We start from the raw sequence: 22,441 nt of genomic DNA, 5'->3' as shown, positions 1-22,441 counted from the left end.
CCTCGTAAACAGTTTTTAGTTGCAGAGAAATTTATTGCACTGTGTAGGGTTGAGCGTCTTCGAGCTATTTTTGAAGTGAAACCTTCTTTAGGCGTGTTGAGCACTTGGTGGGTGAACTCGCGTCCACCAGACGCCCGAACGCTTTCCATTAGCTAAATGTATACTATGTATATACGAGTTTGTGTACTTTCTGGGTAAACAATTATGGAACTCGTGTCATCGTCACCGAACATTTTCAATGAGCTAAATGTAAACCGTGTTAATTTTAGGTATTTGTACCTTTTGGGTGCACAAAAATCATGGTACTCGTGTCAGCGTCGAGTTTTCACTTCCATCGGTAGTCCCCAAAGACTGCCCAGCAAGTTTTTTTTTGTCAATAGCTTTGCACGCTTAGGGCTATCATTCTGTCATTCTATTCTGGGCTTCTCTCTTATAGGATAAAAAAAATTAGCGTAGGTATACCCTCAAGATAAAACAAACAATCATAAAGTAAAATTGTTTTGTTTGTAATACGCAAAAAAAAACTCGGCACTTTTTAACCTCAATATTCTTATTCAAATACTAGCTTTCATCCGCGACTTCACGTTTAGCCAAGCAAAGGTATATATATTTCCTCACGATATCTGCCTTCCAAATTGAAGCAAGTGAAATTTCCAGTGAAAAGGAGCGTACCTATGTTACTCTCCGTCCTTTCAACTAACTCTATGCTAAAAATCAAGTCGATTCGTTGATACAAATATACTTTCGCATTTACTATATGGAATTAAATTTTATCCATCTTTTATTACGCAGTGATAACCCTAGACAAATATACCAGGTAAATGGTGAAACGCCGCTGGCCATTCCTTTTGCGCTTCGAGTAATGAAGTACTTGTATAGCGAGAACCTATCCCTATCCTACTTAGGTATTTGCTTTAACTTTATGAATACCTCCCTGGTGTTGTGGGGCACTTGCGGTCTTAGGTTCGATTCCTGTCTTAAGGTGCTAAATGAGGTTGAAAGGACTTAAATTATTTACAATATTTGAAGTTCTTCGTAGCAACAAAAAATATGGTATTCATGACAATATTGTTGTCTGTTTTACAAGGTATAGTAAATTTACCCATCTTAATTGAAAAAATTAATTCCAAATTAATCTGTACAGAACCAGGTTTTTCTTATGTATAAAAATTCTGGATCAAATAATAAATTTTTATATGTGACATCACTGAGTAGCTTCAATTTTTAACTAAACATTTTGTATTATTATCTTTATTGTGCGCTTTATCATAAGAAATATACATAAATAGATAAGCTTTAGAAGCAAAACCCAAACCGCATTCCAAACGTAGAGCCGTCTCCAAGATACTTACCCGGAATATTAGTTTATATACGTATACAAGAATTGCCTGTCTTAATATATGTTTCTAATAACCTTCGACATATTTACAGATTATGACGTTAAACACACCAATAATGTCTTAATTTCGCATTGTTAATGCTTGTTAACAAAACATACTAAATTGTACGTGAAAAACAATTAGAGTAAACGATTTAATTAAACCTTTTGTTTAAAATCTTTTGAACAATAATTTAATTACAATTATATACACACATTTGTGTATTAAATTGGTATTTAAAACTAAACTTTAACATTGCAGAAATAAGAGATAGCAATACTTTCTGTAACAGAAATTATATATTGGTTAACCCTATATTTGCGAAGTTCGGTCGATTTGAACAGTTGCGTTCTTTTACGTGTCTGATTATTTACATAGGACCCATTTTATATAAATACCGATGTGTTTGGAGGTCTTAAGTGTATAGTATATACCGATTGGTCTGCCAAAGACCATCAAAATGTTGCCGCTCGTATTGATATTTCTTTTCGCACAGGTGAGTATTTTCAATTTTTTTTTTTAGATTTTAAGTATGTACGTTCATTTTCTAAATAGGTCAAGAATGGAAATCTGATTAACTTAGTAATTTCAAATAAAAACTGAGATTCTCAGTTCGTTTTTGTGTATTTTCTACAAAAATATAGCTACGAAAATCTTTAAAATACATGAATAAAAAATCATTCAAAAGCCAGATTACAAAAGCCACAATTGATTAAAAAAATAAGTTTTTGTCATTCCGTAATTACAATTTCTTTGCTGCCTAATCACAAAGTGCCAAATTTTTTTTCATACAGGTTACTTGAAAGACAAGATTATTTAAATAGTTAATTGAAAAAATAAAATTAAACACAATTTTATTTTATCATCATTACGTATTTTGCCGTAAAACGTATTAAACACAACTTATGCAATACAGAAATACAAACGGTTCCTATTTATATTATAGGATTGTACGGTGTTATATTATAGGATTTTAAAATAGGTGAATTATAAAACGTTTTAGAAATTGGGACTACTGCTAATTTGGCAACAAAAATTCAGTAAATGCGATTATTTGGTCTCACCACGGAATCGAATCTAAGATTTCGCCAACCGTATACAAACATGCAATACAATAAAAAAACACACAAAACAATCAATCTAATATAGGTAGATTAGATAAAAGTGCATAGAAAAATATAAGACCATTTAAATAGAATTCAACAAGAATTTTCAAATCTGCCTCCATAAGTATTGGATCTATTAGAATCGATCACTTCGGAGAATATTATGTCACCTGAATTCGAAATTCTATTAGGTTGTGGGTATTAGTCATGATTTATGTACACATCTCTTCGATTCACATATCCCCGCACGGATTTACGTGGGAATTCACACATTTCCGAGGGTAGGTATTTTGTTTGGCGTGACATTGTCGTTCTGAACCTGTACTCGTGTATTGAAATCTCGATTTGGAAGTGACATTCGCTTTAAGGGATAGGGTGGATATGATGTTTGTGAGTTGTTGTAAAAGTTAATTTGATTATTTACCACTCACTTTCATTTATACTAGTATTAATCTTAACCATTATGAAGTGGCCCGGTAATGGCAACCCATTACCTACTTCAGGGCACGGGTCTTCTCTTAGAATGAGAAGGGTTAGTGCAAATTGGTAGACTCCTAGATACTTATGATAATATAAAGTGGTAAAGTTTGTGAGGTTGTAAGGAGAAATCTCTGGATTTACTGAACCAATTAAGAGAATTCTTTAACCAAAAGAAAGCCACATTATTTGTGAGTGTCATAGACTATTTACCGCCCAATGATGTGGGCACGGGTCAGCTTTTTGATTATATTAATTTTACCCGCGATATCATCAGCGTTTCCTTGCAGTTTTTCAAAAATCTTATGAACGCCGTTTGTTTTCCCGGGATAAAAACTATTCAATATCATTATTTTGGGTGCAAGCTAAATAATTGCTAAATTTTGTCAAGATTAGATAAGACGAATACAAGTAACAAACCGAAGTTTGCATTCATAATTTTAAGTATGGCTAGAAAGAAGGACAGCGAATGGATGAGATAGGCGGAGCACCGTGTGTGGTGGCGTGTCTCGAAAATGACTATGTCCAGTAGTGGGCGCTTGTGGGCTGATGATAATTGATGATGATGAAAAAAGTGACAAAAAAAAATCTTCAAACATACACAAAGGCTGCCAGTATTTAAAAGGTTTAAAAACAGGTGTTAGCTTAATTGTAGGGCGCTCTGGAAGGAGTGTTAGTATCGCAGAAGACGAGTTGGAGGTCTGTCAAACGTCTCCACAGTCAGGATGTTACCAACATTAAGCGTAGTTAGATAGTTGTTTTCCTGTATACTAGAGATTATTTAGTAAGTAAGCAAGGTGATCATGAAGTGTTCGAACGCTGATTGATTGGGTGTCCCTTTTGTGGCATTTTCTGCCTACTTTTACTAATTCAATCGGTGTAAGTTAACTAAGATTGGTATAGACATAAAAAGCGCCATCTAGTTACAATATAAGGAAACGGAAGTAGAAAATTTCACACTCATTTCATCTTTACGGTGCGTTATTAGAATGGAGGAAGCAGAGCCCTTGTATATGTGTATGGAGTTTCAACTATACCGGTGCAGATTATTTCGATGCCTTGCGTTTAGATCCTAGAAAGATGTGAGTGAAATCAAATGCAATACTTCCTTAGAACACTCCTAAATAAATCTTGTAGAATAACGATAGACGCCATCTATACCAGTGGCCGTTTCACCAACTAGATGGGCAGACCAGATGTCGGACCCTAATTGCATATTTTACATCAATGTTGCAAGGCTGGCCTCGGATAGAAGCCGATGGAAGGAACTGGTCCGCATGGGGTTGCAATTACACGAAGACCACGATTTTTAGCAATAAAGTAGCGACTAAAGACAGAGACCGATAGACAGGCGACCTTGCGACAGAGTTCTAGACATATTTGTCAAATGTCAAGATTTATGCTCACATTACGGGTACGGGTATGTCTTGGTACTATCTCGCGATGTGAATTCACGTGGGAATCCGCAGATTTACATGCTAATATGTTTGACGTGACAGTCTCGTGTGCTGGAATCACACTCAAATACAGACGTGTATTGAATTTTCAGTTGATTCTCCCAGCCTAATCTAGGTTATGTCTATAGTTACGTGTAATTTTCATTTAGTAAAAGCGGTTGTACATAAAAACAGTTCTAAATGCGCAAATGTGTTTGTTATTTGTTTGCCACCCTCCAACGCTATATCAACTCTATACGTATTCAGTATGATAGTCCTGTCCTAAAATATTTATCCAGGGGATGAAATATTTTTCACCCCTCGGATAAATATCTGCTATATCTGAGAAATGCTAGTTTTAATAGGTTCACTTCTCCGTTTAAAACTTTCACCTCCTATTTATTTTACACTATATAATAGGCATTTTATTTAAAACTATTCTATATGTGTGTATTTCTTAACTTATTAAAAGTTCAAAAGATTCAAAGTAACAAATGATAGCAGGTCTCCTTCGCTGTAATTGCAAAATAAAATATCGAATAGGGTAACATGGGACGCCTTAATGAGGACTTTACCAATTTTTAGCTCGCTCTCAAAAACTAAGGACTCTTATACATCCATTTACCATCGATATGATTACCGCTTGAGCTGTAAGTATAAGAACTGGTGATAGCTATGTGGTTAGAATTAAAATTAAATAACAATAGGTCACTGCATACTCTAACGTCTTTTTTTTCATAGCAGAGAGAGCGTAGATCTGGTAGGCGTAATTAGAGTTGACGCCTCAACTTGATTTCCCATCCCGTGATAAGTAAACGTTACAGGATTTGATAAAAAACATAGCTCAACACGCCAGAGCGCAGTAATTAAGCCAGCATTCCGGGTTTACCTGACTGGTATCCGTTGATTTCTGTAAGCGGGTTTCTGTACGGCTCTTGCGGGGTGCGTATTGTAGAGGTGATGAAATTTTCATAATTCATGTTCGAAAAGTAAGAGTTGGTCAAAAAATCGTATCCGCCCTAGGGAAGAAAAGAAGTTCCGAATAAGAGCGAATTTTTTAAGGCATATTTTCACTTATTTTTACCTGCCCAAAAATTATTGTAATATTTTCAGGGTTAATGCATGCATGGGCATAAGTGAGTTTCTTTATTCCACTATAACTTCAAAACGCCTTAAGATCTATCGTTAGAATTCACACATCATACCAACAGATTCCAACAGATCATACCAACAGATGTAATAAATTTTTTGAAACAATCAAATTTTGCGTCAGTGTAGTGTACCATTTTCAAATGTGAAACTTCGTTCAGTGTTCAGCAGTCGTGTTTTTAACCTTTTAAAAATTACTTTTTAATAGTTAAAATAAAATTTTAACATCAGAAGTTTAAATAGTCTATATAGTCGTTATGGATATTATGTGGATCTATCACTTTGGGTAATTAACTGTTACTTTTTATACTTATCAAAATTCCGAATTATTTCACATACCTATCAAATTATTGCAAATACGTTAATATTGCCAGTAAGTATTAGTATATAACTATTGGATCGTCAAAAAGAGATTCTGAAAGCAGAAAGCCATGCATATGAGGCCATGACAAAATCTTTTTATTAACCAGTAGGGGGGTAGGTACTATGTTGAACTCGGGAAGCGACCTTTTTTCACCTTGTATCTTTTAAAAGTCAGTGCTCAATATAGCAGGCTATTTTCTGCGGCAACAATTTAATTTTAGTATCTAAGAGACAATAACAAGTTACATTTAAGTATACCCACTAAAAGTTCTTAACGATTTGTTATACCGACCAATACATAACAGAAGCCAAAATTGAAACGACAACGTTCGTTTGCGAAGTCGAAAAATTTACTCAAAATTCCCAACAGAAATAACTGAAAACTGTTTTCCAAATAATTCACCAGGGAGATCGTAACCGCATCTGTCAACGTGCTTGTTAGAGAATTGTTCCGATTGGTTAGTTGCGGTGGGTCGCCATCTTGTTCCAATTTTGAATTTACACATCAAAAGTTAGGTATTCAGTTATTGAACGATTTTATAGCAGACTATTGAGCATGTAGAATATATCAGTCTCATCGTTTGTGTTGTTTTGTTTCGTACATAAAGAGTTTTCTCGTATCTTCGGATTTGTTCATAGTAATTAATTATACTTGAAATAGCACATGCTACATTTTATAATTTAAAAAGAAAACAAGTTCTAGTAAAAGCTATACCCCAATTAACTGTTTATGGTAGTCCCCTCATGAACTCATCTATTAACGTTTTTTAAGAAAATAACTGTAAACTGTTTATAGTGCAACAAGGGCTAGAAATAAACTAATTCATTAATTGAGATCGTAGAAGATAGAAAATTTCGGATCCCAATAGGAGAAAGATTCGTTGCACCGCTGGGAATATCAAACAGAGTGACTGTCATTGAAAGCCCTTGTTAAAACCGTTCCGTTTGGTTTGTACTGCTAAGCCGACATTTTGATAAATTGGGTTTCGACCAGATGGCATGGTTAGGTTAGGTTAGGCGTAACGAGAATGTGCGACCTGGGTATCTTGCTTTTACATTTCTAATAAATGATTTTTAGCTTATAATGTTTTTGAAGTTCTTACGTGTTAACTGTTTTTTATGCACTTGTGCATAAAGGTCTTTAAGTAACAGTTCTTTCTTTAGGTAACAGTTGGTATGGAATACTGGTCAAGAATATGCTGTATTTTGTTGAAACTAATCCTCGTGACCCCGAAGATAATTATGGCATACTTGTTGTAAAGGTTTATACTCCTACAGCTACGGTGATGTTTCTTGACATTAAAATTTAAATTACATTAAAAGAATTTTACTCAGAAATTAGAATAAATACACTGTTCAATTTTTTTTCGAGAATAGGTACCCTTTTTATCGGAAATGGTGGATAAATGCCTATGATGAAATGGGTTGTTTTATGCACTGATTGATCCAATTTACTATTTCACTTCTCATGCTTCACTGCTCTTAATGGTTCGGTCTCGGTGCTCTAATGGCTTCTTAAAGGCATCGATGCTCTTAGTTCTGGTTAACCAAAATCTTAGTGCAATTGAAAATTAAATTTGTATGTCTTTAGTCATTTTAATTTCAGTAGTACTTAGTAGAGTTTTTTTTTGTCATTACTCGTCTGGGGAATTACCTACTACCACCTAGTCGCGTGCATAGATGGTACAGGTATGATAGATGGATGGTACAGATGGATAGATGGATGGCACAGGGTATGCAGATGATATAAAATTAAGAAAATCTCCAGTACGAGTTATAAATACTATATAATACTTACAATGCCTATCCTTAAGTTTTATATAGCTCGTACGTTTTATATAACTGCATACCCTGTGCATACAATCTCTGCACGCACGTTTGCTACAACCGTACTTATTTCTGCCGCAGCATTGCTGTATTCCGTTCTGAAGGGCGTGATTGTCAGTATAATTAAGGCTAATGCGTCTTAACACCTACGCTTTAAGTTGATATACACAGGGCGGCACTTTGAAGGGCGTATTCCTTCCATGACCTGCGATATGTTGCTCTGTTACAGGCGATAGTTTTTCACTTACAGTCTTCTTTGTTCTTCAATAAAATAAAACTATGAAAGAAAAGTTAGGTAATATTCCAATTCATATCTATTTATTTATGGTGATTTTTATCGCTTTGATTCCTGAAAGACCAACTCGTTACTCGATCATAAAATTATTTCATAAAAATCGGTGAAGTATATAGTATTACAATAATAAAAAAATCAGAGAATTAAATATTGGATAGAAGCAGGCGTTACTTTGCGGAAATTCATGATATATGATATATTTCATGATATATTGTTTAACAATTATTCCTTTGTCAACATCTCCTGAGGATGCTCCGGTTTCGGAGCGAAACGTGCGTAGAGGTTACATTCCGAAGATCTGTTTGGTGTGGAGTATAAGGATTGAAGAAGTTATAAATTACACATACAGATTCTCCTGCTTTTCGCGGAGTAAAGAAAATTAAGCTTAATTTTCATAATCGGAGAGTTAAAATTGTAAACTGTAATATACTGTATTGAAATAAAAAACAATTAACGCTGGTTTAGGAAATAAACAATTGGTACTTGAACGGACGGACATTAATGAGTAATGAGTGCATTTAATGGTCCAATAATGATTTACCCCGCAAGCTTAATTGAATTGGACACTTGAATAGACGAATAATGGTAAGTAGGGGTACACATAAGTGTGTTAGGAATTTAATGTATGCCCATGTATAATTACTGCCTCATTGGTTTTTCTCACTGTAATAGGTTGATAATGTTCATGATGATGGTATTTTCTGATCGGTTTTTACATGCAAGAACACCGTAGCCATCAAAAAATGTCCGGGAACGAATTTGAACAATAAAAACAGATTTCTGAAATAAATATTATACCAACTAAAAAAGTGAATGCTTGTAACTTTTACGCGCGATTGAAGTAAAACTTTTATTATTATTTATTGATGAAAGAGTAAAATGTTTCTGGGGATCCGCCATTTCATTTCATATTCACTATTTAATTTTGTATTCTATTTAAAATTTATTTAGTCACTTTCACATTTTATAAATATTTATATTTGTTAAATAGAATAATTGGGAGTAGAAAATTGAAGGTTAGATCAACACATGTCAATATATTATTATATAATCTTGTCATTGAATATTATAGAATGTCACAATCGTCAGAAGATTTATTAATAATTTATTTATTACAAAAGTAATAATAAACAAGTATATTTAGAGATTTTCAAAAAACATCGCTACTACACAATTTTTTTTTTAAATGTTGAATTTTTATTCACTTTGCTATCCACAATTGATCCGTTTGAAAATATTGGAAATAAATAATCCTAATTGATTATGATATTTGGCACTAGCTGGCGTTAGGAAGCGAAGAAGTTAAGAAGCGTCAGTGTGGAGTATATTACATATACTTACGACCACGGACCAACCCAAATTATTATTTTTAAATAGCGGAAATTACACAGACGTCTGAATCTGAGTTACTCCCTAGTCGCAACTAAAGAAGTTTTACTTAAAAAAGTGAATAGTATTTTGTATTAATGTGCTACAATGAGCTTCCAGTTGCGAAAAGTTTTGCAACTCTGCTAAATTTTATAGAAACCGCGATCAACTGGTTTCATCTGCGTAAACTTTTCGATTAGGTATATGCTGTGTGATTGCGTAAACAATACATATTTATATGATAGCAGTAAGTTAGGTTAGGTTAGGTTCGCGGTTGCTTGAAGGAGAGTTCTGAGTCTCTGAAACTCTTTATAAGATCTATCTGAAATTTAAATGGGGCTAGTAGAAGCGAAGCGTAGTAGTGCTCCATGCTCAAGCTTTTTTTTTTATGCCTGCAGGGCGCATTCTCCCTGCCGGTCTTGGATGTCAACTTCTACGATATCATCGACTCTCCAGTAATACCCGACAATGGTCAACTGATCAACAGGTATGAGTACCATTTAATCTGTGTTAAGTTTGGGATAGATCAATAATATACAAGATAAGAAGTACCTTGCAATATGTAACAGAATAAGTGTCCATCCGCTTTTGATTGTATTTACATTTATTAGGTATGAGCAGAAGCAAAAATATAAAATATAAACTTTTAATCGCTTAGCAGCACGTCTTCGTTGGTAATAAGGGCGGTAATAAGAAACGGCCGAAGCCGAAGTCAGAAAGTTCAGAAATTATAAGTTCTTAAATTGCCCCTTCCTTGGTTCAAACCCCCGGACCTCCCACTTAAAACCACAGTTGATGCCTTCCCTCTGTTGACGGCTCACAGTTGCGCCAGGGAAGTCATCAACCGCATTACATGATACCGCCATGCCTCCGTGTTAGTATATTTTTGTCACTGGCGCTACTTTAGACTGCCCCTTATATATTGATTCCTTATCTTATCCATTCTTGTTACAACATTCATCCTTCTCAACCTTGGTATTTCGGTCGCGTATACTCTTTTCTCATCTTTCATTCATCTTCAATCCATATTACACCAATAACCTATCCAGTCCAGTCCACAACAGTACATAGCTGGACTAATCACCAATGGGTGGTCACCAATCTGTCTCTCCGCTGGGGAGACAAGTTAGTGATCGCAGTGGATGTTAGGAGCAGCATTGTGGACGCTGCTGCCTGTTATCTGGTCAGCATCGTGACAACTGTATGCTGATCTGCTCTCACTGCTCCTGAAAATTAGTATGGTTAAATTCCAATATTGACTTGTTTCACATCTGCCAGTCGACAGATGACAGCTAACTTTTTTTTGTAAGGGACAGAAATCCCATGCCCAGTGGGATATGAATGGCCTGATTTGCATGAACATTGAATGTCCTTTCTATCCTCCAGGAATATCACCACCGGAGCCATGGAGTACATCGATGGCGGTGACATCCCCATGTACGGGCATATGATCATCGCTCCCGTTCACGACATGGCCAGTCTTAATGATCCCAGCAGCCAAGCACTAGCCGCCCTCCACATCATAACCATCATGGGAGAAATGGCTAATGGCATCCCTGGTGACGCCTGTGCAGCATCAGCTGTAAGTATTGCGTTTGTTGAATTCAATAGGAAAAGACTTAAATAGAGAGAGAATTAAATAGAAAAAGAATTATATAGAGAAAGAAAATACATTGATTCTATGGATTTAAAAGGTGTTAATCGTTTCGTTCGTTTTTAGTTAAATAAAAATATTACTGAAACTGCTAGTACGAGAAATAGATTGAATTAATAATTAATCTCTCTTACTTGATTCAGATGTTCAAGACCAAAACTTAATTTAATTTATTTTATATATAAGTGGTGATAGCGTAGTGAGCCGGAGCTCGACACACCTCTAACTTTCCTAAGTTATGTGCGTTTTAAGTAATTAAAAATTATCAATTCATCATTCACTTCGACGTTGAAGGAAAACATCGTGAGGAAACCTGCATGCCTGAGAGAACATAATGTTCTTAAAGGTATGTGGAGTCCAGAAGAAACTTGCCCTATAGTTAGGCCGGTAATGGGTCGGTTTTTACCAGCGAATAGAAGACATTGGATAGATTAACTTTAGTATTAGGAGAGCTTTTTGTGATACAGCTCGTCCGAGGAAGTACTACCGCCATGGTTATTTCTGCCACTAAGCAGTATTGTTGCAATGCTGTGTTCCGATCTGAAGAGTTTGGTTAGTCGTGTAATTACGGACACATGAGGCTTAACACCTACGCTTCAGGGATAAAGGGCGGTACGTTATAGGACGTTTCTTCCATGCCCTTCGATGCGTTTCGTTGTTTATAGGGCGATGCTTTTCCAACTAACATCAGGTGGGCCATCAGCTTGGTCCGTCAATTAGTAATTTAAAAAAGATTTATCACTATTGTAAGACGGCAAAAGGGTCTCTGTGTATAATTTATTGTTCATTCCACAGTTTATCAACGCCTATCTCAACAACGGCGGGAAGTCAGCTGTCGCTAGTTACGTCCAACAGATCATCCGCTACATCGATGTGATCGACAATCAATACCAAAACCTCAACGCAGTCCGTTATTCTGTATGTATAACTCGCTATTATTTTTAACCCCCGACGACGGGGTGTTTCTTTATGCTGGCCTACTGTTGTTTTTATAGTGCAACATCTTTTTTTACACTTTTTTTATTCTTTTTTTTTTTAATATACAAGCAAGACAACGTTCGGCATATAATAATAAAAAAAAAACGACAGGTGTTATAAGTTTGGCGTGCCTGTCTGTGGCATCGTAGCTCCCGAAAGGATAGTCCGATTTTGATTTTGTTTTTGTCTGAACTGTGACTTAGTCGGAAGAGTTCTTAGCTATGTTGGATGAAAACCGGTTCATAATGGCCGCCGCCACAAAACGGCAGAATACATAATATATTTTTTACAATTCTCTCAATGTGGGTATCAAATGAAACTGCTTGACTAGTAGAATATTGTGCACGATATTGAAAGGGAATTAGGAACAGTGTCGGGGAGTTTTTTTTATTTTTAAATTTTAACAAGATGCTGATAGCCTAGTGGTTGGGACTTCGGAGTAAATTTTCGAAGCACCGGTAACTTTTGGAACTTTTGTTTAGTTAAATATCACTTTTTTTAACGGTGAAGGAAAGCATCGTGTGGAAACCTGTACGCCTCAGAGTTCTCCATAATGTTTTCAAAGGCGTGTGTCCACCAATTTGCACATGGTAGGCGTAGTTGACTAAGGCCGATAACTCTTCTAATTCCAAGAGGAGACCCGTGCCCTATTGTTAACCAGTAATAGGTCTATAATATAATGGTGATGATTTAAACATGATATATTTGAAATCATCAGTCTTATCAATGCTTAACTGAACTCTCTCTCGTACGAGATTTGATGCTGCAATTGATGGCGTTAAACTCTGATTTTAGGGACCAATGATCAGGGCCCATTTTGCTACTATAATTGTGTCTCAAGAGTCAATAAATGATATCGGGGTAGATATTATTAAAAAAACTATGCTCGTTTATTACCATCTTGTTTTCTCGTATTTTGATCCCGCATATACTAAAGTATTTATATTAGTCTTTATTTTCAAAAAACATATGTACAAGTTGAACACAAGTAGGTACACGATGAGTGTCGTGACTTGCATTCTCAGTCACACCATATTTGTCCGTTCCAACATTCATAGCTTCATCTTTAATCACACTATTGTCTGCAGATATTGTCTAATTTAGGTCTTTTTAGGCTTCTATTGATATTAATAGTTGCTTTTTTTGCAAAGCTTCTTCTAATCTAGTTAAAGGTGAAGCTATTGTATAAAATTCTCAATTCTTATCTTTTAAAGCTTAACACACGAGGCATATACACGAGGCATATGATGACTGGAAGTTAGACCGTATATATTGGTGTAGATAATCAGAATCTGTTAAGGCTTCTATTAATAATAATGGTTTTTTTTATAAGGGTTTATATCTTCTAATCCTGTACCTCATTTTATTTTTTGTGGTAAAAGTATTATTCTAACCCCTCATTTTTGTCGTCCTACTTATACCTAATACGTTAAAGTATTGTAATTCTGAGCTTCGGCATTAGTCAAGCAATCGTCTGCATATATTATCTATTTGTGCTATTTTTGTATTGTTCCTTATCAAATTTCTAACTACTACTATTGATCAAAGATTGTATGGTCAATAAAAGTTTAATTTAAGATTTTTATAATTTTTATCAGTTTTTTTTACCTACACTTGGAGGAATTATCAATTTTATAAATTTAAAATGCATATAAAAAAAATTCGGAACCGAAAGGATTTGAAACTGCGACTTTTTATATGCATTTTAAATTTATAAAATTTAATTTAAGATGTTTTCATACACAGAAAAAATATCAAAGCAATTTTGAAGTAGGTTTTTCTTTATTTACCAAAATTGTGTGATAAAATAAATAGTTCCATGTCTTTTTTTTTAAACAAAAATATCTTCTTTTAATATTTAATTCAAAATTTATACTGAATTCGACCACTAAAAAAAATGCAAATTGCAACGAGGCGTACTTGAATCATGACTGTTAAGAGTTAATTTTATGTTACAGGCCGGATCTCGCGGCAACTGTGCCGGTGGTGGAAGAACCTACCCATTCGAAGAAGTCTGGGACACCATCTTAAACAACTGTAACTCTTGGGAATCTGCGTGAGTATATATCTTGACTTAAATGATATATTAATACTAGCTGCTTCCGCGTTTTCACCCAGCAGAACTACAGTCGTTACGGTAATGTTATAATGGCTATCTATTAAAGTTGCTATTGTGGATTAACTATAACAGTTAGATATATTATTTCCTCGCAGGTTTTTTTTGTAGGTAAATATTGATTAAAAGCAGGCGCTTTAAACACTTTGCGGAATTCCATGTTATATTATGAAAATTGTTAAATGATGTACATGATTTGAGTAGGGACTCATTTACCGACAAATATTATCGAGATTGAGCTTAATTTGCTATGCTCCGGAAATATTATTTTCGCGGAGTATAGCAAATAGATAATTTTTATGTATGATCAATAGTCTCAGCGCTTGCTAAATAGTAGATTTCATTACTTAATTTGAATTTCATTAGTAGCAAAGTTTCGCCCCCTGGGTTAAATTATGGCAAAGATGTCTAAACTTTTTGAAAATAAATAGACAGCCGATGTTACTTCCTGATCATTTAATTTTGTATTTTGTGCCTATGAACAGGCGCGCATTAGTATGAAGCGGTGATAGCCCAGTGGGTAGGACTTCGACTTAACTTTCGGGGGACCAAGTTACAGCCGTAACCCCTTCTCATAGTCGGAGGAGAACCGTGCCCTGGTAATAAATACTAATATGATGACAGCATTGGCAAGAGGACACGTAAATTTTATCCCTTGTGGGTGGATATAATCGGGGGATATAACTTTTGTCTCTTACCTTTGCTAGCCATGTCGTACGTAAAAAATACAACCTTTCTTCCTTACTGATCATTGTCTTTTTATTACAATACCAGTTAGCCCTTGACTACGATCTCAACTGGTGGTAAGTGATGATGCAGTCTAAAATGGTAGCGGGCTAACCTGTTAGGGAGTATGGCAGTTGTATTTAAACCACACCCCTAATCGGTTTCGACGCGACATCATACCGGAACGCTAAGTCGGTCAGCGGCTCGTCTTTGTCTTTAGATTGGTTACACGGCCGAAGCCTCCCACTCCTCTCCCTCGATCTTACACCTTAGGTACTGTTTAATCTATTAATTTGCTCACCTGCTCCTTCTACATTGTTTCTGGATATGTTTAGGCTCCTCAACGAGGAATACTGCGCTGCCAAGCGCCTCTACTCCGCCTGGAACGTGAGAAGCAACAACATTGCAGCAGCTTTCACTGCCTCCTCTATTCCTGAAATCAGAGAAATAGTAAAACAGGCGCTGCCCCAAGTTGCAGACGTAAGTAAATTTTATCTATAGGCCTCATAAGAAGTCACTCGGCGGGCGATGGAGAGAACAATGTCGGGAGTATCTGTACGTGATCAATCAGGAATGAGGAGATCCGTAGAAGAACCAGAGTTATCGACATAGCTCAGCGAGTCGAAAAGCTGAAGTGGCACATATCTCGGAGAACCGATGTACGTTGGGGTTCTAAGGTGCTGGAATAGTGACCCATCTCAGGTAAACGCAGCGTTTTTCGGCCCCCAACGAGGTGGACAGACGACATCAAACGAGTCGCTGGGAGCCGCTGAAAACAAGCGGCCCAGAACCGTGGATTTTAGACTACAAAGACCAATGTCCAGCTGTGGACTTCAATCGATGAGAGATCATCGTCATCGATGATGAAGTTAATGGGGTTTAATAAATAAATAAATTAATATAATACGACATTATACACACATTGAGATTTTTTACGAGCTAAGCCGCGGGCAGACAGGTTTGAGATTGGGTATGCATGTCACCTCTGCTTTGAAAAGGACATTTACTTTCTATACCGATTTTTAAAATAGTTTCCGTGGTAAGATTGTTAACGAGCGAAGCTTTAGACCAAATTTTGAGGTTTACGCAGACCTCGCGGGCAGAAGCTAATACAGTAATATTTTAGAACGAACAATAAAAATGTTTAGTGAAAATCGCGCGATTGAGTGTATGAACTCATCAAACGCTCATTGAATCTCTCATTATCTCTTAAACTATTGATACAAATTACATAGGTTATGTAAAGGGAAGGCTGCATATGGTTGTATCAGTACAATTTTCATGCTTAATGATAATGAACGAAATCACTTTAATACATTAATTTATATTTCACAAATACTGATTTTCGTTCCTTTGGTAACTCATGAATAAAAGGTATGTTCATTCCAAACAAATAATAAAGAAATCCAACGTTTGTAAAAAATTCAAAACAGACTTACGGAAGCTATTTTTTTTATAATACTTGATTGCAGCGCCATCTTCCGGATAAAATTCGAATCTAGCATTTAACATCGAGGGATGCACGTAAACACACATTTTTTTCGCACTTATACACTATCAGAAAGGTTATATATATTTATATATGAAGTAATAGATACTTTAAAATATATATGAGAGTCACTATTCTCTATACTTGTTAACATAAGGTAATGTGACGTTATAAATGTACCTAATGTAATATGAAAATAATGCAAGTAATGTTTAGTAACGTGGTTGGCAATTTCGCACTATATGCTATCTGTCAGGATGGCCGAGCGGTCTAAGGCGCCAGACTCAAGGTTCCCTTGCCTACTGAGTAGGTGTGAGTTGTTCTGGTCCTCTCTGAGGGCGTGGGTTCGAATCCCACTTCTGACAAAATATTTTGTTGTTCATTTTATTTGCCTTTTTTTTTTTATAAGTTTTCGTAAACGATAACCAACCTGTTCAAGTACGTGGGTTCGAATCCCAGTTTTAAAATATTGTTTTTTTTTTTTTTACCTTTTTTTATAACTTTTATGGCTACTGGCTTTACTGGCTATTTCGTAATACTCATTCGGTCATTGGTAACGAAACTGTTTTGGAGAATATTTAATTTCAAAGAACCCCAAATCATTGAAGTAAAGTATGCAATTTAAATCTTTTTTTAATATATCTATTATTTTCAATTCTAAATGACGAATACTGAATCATAAAATAAATAAAATACTAACTTTTCAATTGATTGGATGGCTTTGAACGACGGTGAGTAAAAACAAAATGGAAATTTGTTTTAGTCCACTATTTTTCGCACTTGTGCGAAAAATCTAAATTAAAAACAAAAGTTTATTTTTCTTATAAGCAAAATTAATATGAAGAAGTATCCAATAAATTGAAAAATATAATACTTTGCATGTATTACTTACAGCTCTTGAGAACCGTCGCTAACGGTGGGAACCCACATCAAGCAGCACAAGACGCCAAGGCTGCTCTCCTGGGATGCGTCTACTAACCTATAGCTAAATCAGCATCAAATATTGACTAACTCTTGTATAGTATCATATGTATTGCCCAATAAAGAAACAAAACAAGATGTGAGACGGGATTAGAGTAGATGAAACGTGAAGGTTCACCAGCTCAATGGTTGAAATACCAAAGGTCGTAAATCCAAATTTCCCCCATTAGACTACTGTCCTACCCACTCTTAACATACTTCATTTTTAATATTTGGAGGGGAGAGTGATTAGTCATGTAGGTATGTAACGTCTTATTTATTTGGCAGGTCTTAAGTCACATTCATATAATATTTATTTATTTATTCTTGTCAATGAACTACAAACGATGTCCCACTACAAAATGTTGTAATAACCCATTTTATTCAGACAGAATATAACTTGTCGGTTTTTCTTGTTCACTTTTTTCAAACAAGTGTTATTGCAGGTCAGATAAACTAAATCATAAGATAAACTAAAACATGAAATATATTTATATGTATATTTTAATAATATGTATATATCTCTAGTAGTATTTTTTGTATTTGAAACTTTAATAATTGTGACTTAAGCTGTTTTACTTTTCAACTACGATAAACCCTTTATTTATTTATTCGTATATAATGATATGAGAATGCTTAAAATAATGAAACATATTGAGAATTATTAAATATTAATAATCTCGAGTAATAGACGGATATTATTATTATTATGTAAATATAGTTTTATAACAAAACACTGACGACTTGGCTTTCATTTCTGATCCGAAGCGATTTTTTTAAATTTAATTTAATTGTGAATAAAGATGTATCCAAATATTTTATAATAATATAATATAAAAGGTTTTTTATTTTACCTTATTCGTATTTTGACTTCCATCGGAAGAGTAATATACCTATCATATTAAATCAATAATCGTCATCATTATTATCAAACACTAACTGGTCCACTAAAGGGCACATGTCTCTTCTCAGAATGAGAAGGGTTTAGGTCATCACCACCGCGCTGGTTAAATGCGGATTGGTGGGCTTCACACGCTTTTCAGAAAGCTATACAGAACTCTCAGGCAAGCAGGTTTCTTCAGGATGTTTTCCTTCGCCGTTAAATGAAGTGATATTATAATTACTTTTAATGAAAACGCACATAGCTCCGAAAAGATAGAGCTGCGTACCGGGGATCGAATTTGATTTTCCCCAGAAAGGGCCCCGGTAGATTAGGCGTGCACCGTATTAAATCATTGGTCATAGGTATTTCTAGGAAAACTTAGGTAATTTTTTAGGAAGAGTGCCGACTTGGCTTTTGTTTCAACAAAAAAAAACCATACGGGCTTTAGAATATTTTTTCCAAAAAGATTTTATATTGTTACTTTGCGTAACTATCCATCCAATCAACAATCATAATCAATTTATGTCCTCTGTGGGACAATAGGTCTTTTAAAATCCACGGGCCTTGCTGTCTGTCCTTCTCGTTAGACGCTGACCAACGCAGTCAACATTATTCAAAATGTAACCTAATTTTGTAGGTAATTTAAAACTACTTAATTTAGATCGACCTATTCAAAAGCACTTACTCGTACCTACTGAATTATTATGTAACCAATTAAAATAAATAAATAAACTACGAAAATACACACATCGCCATCTAGCCCCAAAAGAAGCGTACCTTGTGTTATGGATACTAAGATGACTGATGAATATTTTTTATGAAATATATAGATAAATACTTATAATATACATATAAACACTCAGACACTGAAAAACGTTCATGTTCAACACACAAACATTTTGCAGTTGTGGGAATCGAACCCACACGCTTGGACTCAGAAAGCAGGGTCGCTGCCCAATGCGCAAATTTATTTATTTATTTCATTACATATTGTACACATAGCAACTGCAAAATACAAAATTGTAAAAACTTCACAAATTATTTAGATGTATAATATTTATAGGTTATAGTTATTAGGTAGGTACATTTACATCGCAAAATACCTATGTGTAATTGTAAAACAATCCAATTGTTCATTGACTACTGAACCAGTATAAACTGTGTTTTAGTAGTCAGCCTTCCTCAATTATACAGGAAAAATTACACAACGAGCAAATAGTGAGAAATTTTAACAAAAGGACATTTAAAATAAAATTTATAATTATGGCATGCAAGTATGTTAATAGTGGTGCTATGTATATACTATATATGTATAAGGGGTGTGTAGTGAATGTATGCAAAGTAATGTGTGTAATATGGTAGGTGTGCATGTTTGACATCAAAAGTAAAATTATAACATGCAAGTATGTGTATAGTGGTGTTATGTACATGTATGCATGAAGGTTTTGTAGTAAATGTATGCAAGAGAGTGAGTGATTATGTGCGAATCCTTATAGACAAATTGCTTTAAGAATTTCCTCAGTTTGGTCATACGACATTTTAAGAAGGTAATCTTTAACCGTTCTTTTACATACATTACATTACATCGACCGTCAAATAATCATGAAACAAATCCCTAAGAAAATCAACTACTAATATGTTATGATAGGTATTATACCCATATTCTATGTTCTATACAACATCGCTCTTGTTAATTGCCTTAAGTTTAAACTGAGATCCTTAGCGTGGTTAAAATGCGTCGAGGCGTGTAATTTTACTTAGAGAGAACAAGGGGAACTATTTGTTAGATGAACAGAACATAATATATGTAGATTATACTTAAGTATAGGTAAATCTATACTTCTATACTAATATTATAAAGAGGAAAGATTTTCAAGTTTATTGTTTATTTGTTTGATTATTTGTACCAAATAGGCTCCGAAAGTACTGGATCGATTTTAACCAATTCTTCGCGAAGAGAAAGCTAAACTATCACGAAGTAACATAGGCTATAATTTATTTGAAAAAAATCCTTATGAAAATGACAAAATTTTGTCTATACATTAAAAATGTGATATAATATATTAAGCTAAAGTATTAAGAAGTAACATAGGCTATAATTTATTTTCAATAAAATACTTGAGTAAATAGGCTTTCATGCAGTAAGAGAGCCGTAGCTTAGTGGTCAAAGCAGTCAGGCCGCGATTGTCAGAGAGTCGTAGGTTCAAATCCTGTCGGTTCCGAATTTTTTTTATATGCAACCTAAATTTATAAAACTCATATTTCCTCCACTATAATAATAAAAGGAAAATGTTTAGTATTTGAGGGATGTAACAGAACGTTTCAACACGTTTACTAATAAGGGGGTATAAGTATAATTACACGGTTGGACGCATTTTAATACGACTTTAGATAGTAGTTGAGAACTTGCGCCAACTAGCGCTCGTACCTACATAGAATGGCGAACTTAAACAAGGAATTCTATTGCGAAAATAATTTAACTTTAAATAGTAGGCGATCTTTTATCAGCTTGGCAACTGTTACTAAACTATGCTTTTGAAAATCCAATCACGCCAAGTTTATCGCCATTTTGTTACTACTAAGGCTATAACGCACATAAATTTTATTGACTAATTTAATAAACCTTAATGGTTTTATTTATTTGACCTAACTTTTAGTTAAATTAAATTTATAGATGAAAGCATTTTGTTCACAAATCATTATCCATAGAGTATTAGGCTGCGACCACTGAATGAAGAACATGCGGAACCCACATTCAGCCATTATTGCATGCAGTGCATTGTAACCATAAGCATTGCAAACGCCCCGCGCACATCTCACTTAACACCCGCGCTCGCAAAATTTTCCTATTTTCCCCTTTAATATAGTGTATATTATCCTATTAGTCAAACCTTTCGGTATCAAATTAAAGGGCTTCCTTTTATTTTAAACCCATTTTGAGGAATTACACACACACACACAAAAACACACACACGCAGACACATCAAGCTTGTAGCACCCACCACCCTATATATAGGTAAAAAAACTATTTTAACGAACAATATACATATAAACCAAGTGGAACAACACCGTGGTATTTGGTATTTTTCCCTACAAAACCAATAGCGCATTGCTGTCCAAGAGCGCATTGAATGACGACAATGAACGCGGTATATGTGCCATGCTTCGTGCAACAGGCAGGCACCACGAATAATTTGCTCTTTCGTGGACGAACGCTATTGTCTCTGGTATGATGAGATATATATATATATATATATATAAATATATAAAATTAGATCACGCGAATCCCTTCGTACCAAATTTGAAGAAATAGGTATACTTACAGTAGCCATAAGTAATTAAAAAACATAAGTAATTATAAACAAAAAGTCCATATAAACAGTCGACTAACTAGAAACGGACAAAAATTAGTGATATCTGCATATCGTCTGAGAAAAGTACAGAAATCCTTTGTGGGGATGGGTATATGCTTTTATAACATGATAACGAAGGTAATATTAGATCTACCTTACTCTTACCATTTAATAAATCGTGGTTACTACACGATTGATGAATTCCTAAACGACAAGGCTGCTTGGAAGCAGGCCACTCCGCTCTCATCTCTCACAAAACAGAAAAACTCTAAAGATTGTTAAACTTTAAAATGATGTTGGAAAAGAGCAATCTGCTGAGTTTCTTGCCGGCTCTTCTCAGTGGAATCTGCCTTCCGAACCGGTGGTTGAGTCACTACAAACAGACTTGACGTTTCATAAGTGCTTATTATTTAGGCCTACTGGAAATAAACGAATTTTGAATTTTGAATTTTATACATATATTTATTCCATTACATATTAGCCCTTGCCTGCAATCTCACCTGGTGGTAAGTCTAAGATGGTAGCGAGCCAACCTGTTAGGGAGTATGATAGTTATATTTGACCCATACGCCTAATCGGTTTCTACGCGACATCGTACCGGAACGCTAAATCGCTTAGTGGCAAAGGCTTTGTCGGTAAGGTGACTAGACCAGAAAAATTCAGAAATTGTATAAATTCCCAAATTGAATCTAACCTGGTACCTCCAACTTAAAAGCACAGCGCTCAACGCTGCGCTATGGAGGTATTCGATATTATATACAAGGCACGGGTCTCTTTAGAATGAGAAGGGTTTTAGTTCACTACAACACGCCAATCAAGTGGGGAATGGTAGACTTCACATGCTTTTGTGAACATTTTTTTTCCTCTTTCCACTTCAATGCA

At 35.0% G+C, this 22,441-nt stretch overlaps 1 protein-coding gene and 1 non-coding gene across 2 annotated transcripts; both read left to right on the top strand.

Annotated features, from left to right (window-relative positions):
• The first annotated feature begins 1,839 nt into the window (after positions 1 to 1,839).
• LOC120625025 (fibroin light chain-like) lies at positions 1,840 to 17,341 on the top strand. The gene is made up of 7 exons (XM_039891935.1): positions 1,840 to 1,875; positions 9,799 to 9,887; positions 10,787 to 10,982; positions 11,850 to 11,972; positions 13,991 to 14,088; positions 15,210 to 15,354; positions 17,258 to 17,341. Exons 1-7 carry the CDS (start codon positions 1,840 to 1,842, stop codon positions 17,339 to 17,341), a joined length of 771 nt encoding a protein of 256 aa, XP_039747869.1.
• Positions 16,615 to 16,728, top strand: Trnal-caa. The gene is made up of 2 exons: positions 16,615 to 16,652; positions 16,684 to 16,728. It is a non-coding gene; the product is annotated as a tRNA-Leu (tRNA).
• Positions 17,342 to 22,441: the final 5,100 nt, after the last annotated feature.

Source organism: Pararge aegeria, chromosome 7 (assembly GCF_905163445.1).
Source record: "Pararge aegeria chromosome 7, ilParAegt1.1, whole genome shotgun sequence".
NCBI lineage: Eukaryota > Metazoa > Arthropoda > Insecta > Lepidoptera > Nymphalidae > Pararge > Pararge aegeria.
This window is presented reverse-complemented; position numbering and strand designations above follow the sequence as displayed.

Bases quoted from the DNA above. Each gene is read 5' to 3' on its own strand.
- LOC120625025 (XM_039891935.1), top strand. From the start codon at position 1,840: ATGTTGCCGCTCGTATTGATATTTCTTTTCGCACAG. The intron at 9,888-10,786 runs GTATGAGTACCA...TCTATCCTCCAG, and splicing joins AATGGTCAACTGATCAACAG to GAATATCACCACCGGAGCCA. The intron at 15,355-17,257 runs GTAAGTAAATTT...TATTACTTACAG, and splicing joins CGCTGCCCCAAGTTGCAGAC to CTCTTGAGAACCGTCGCTAA.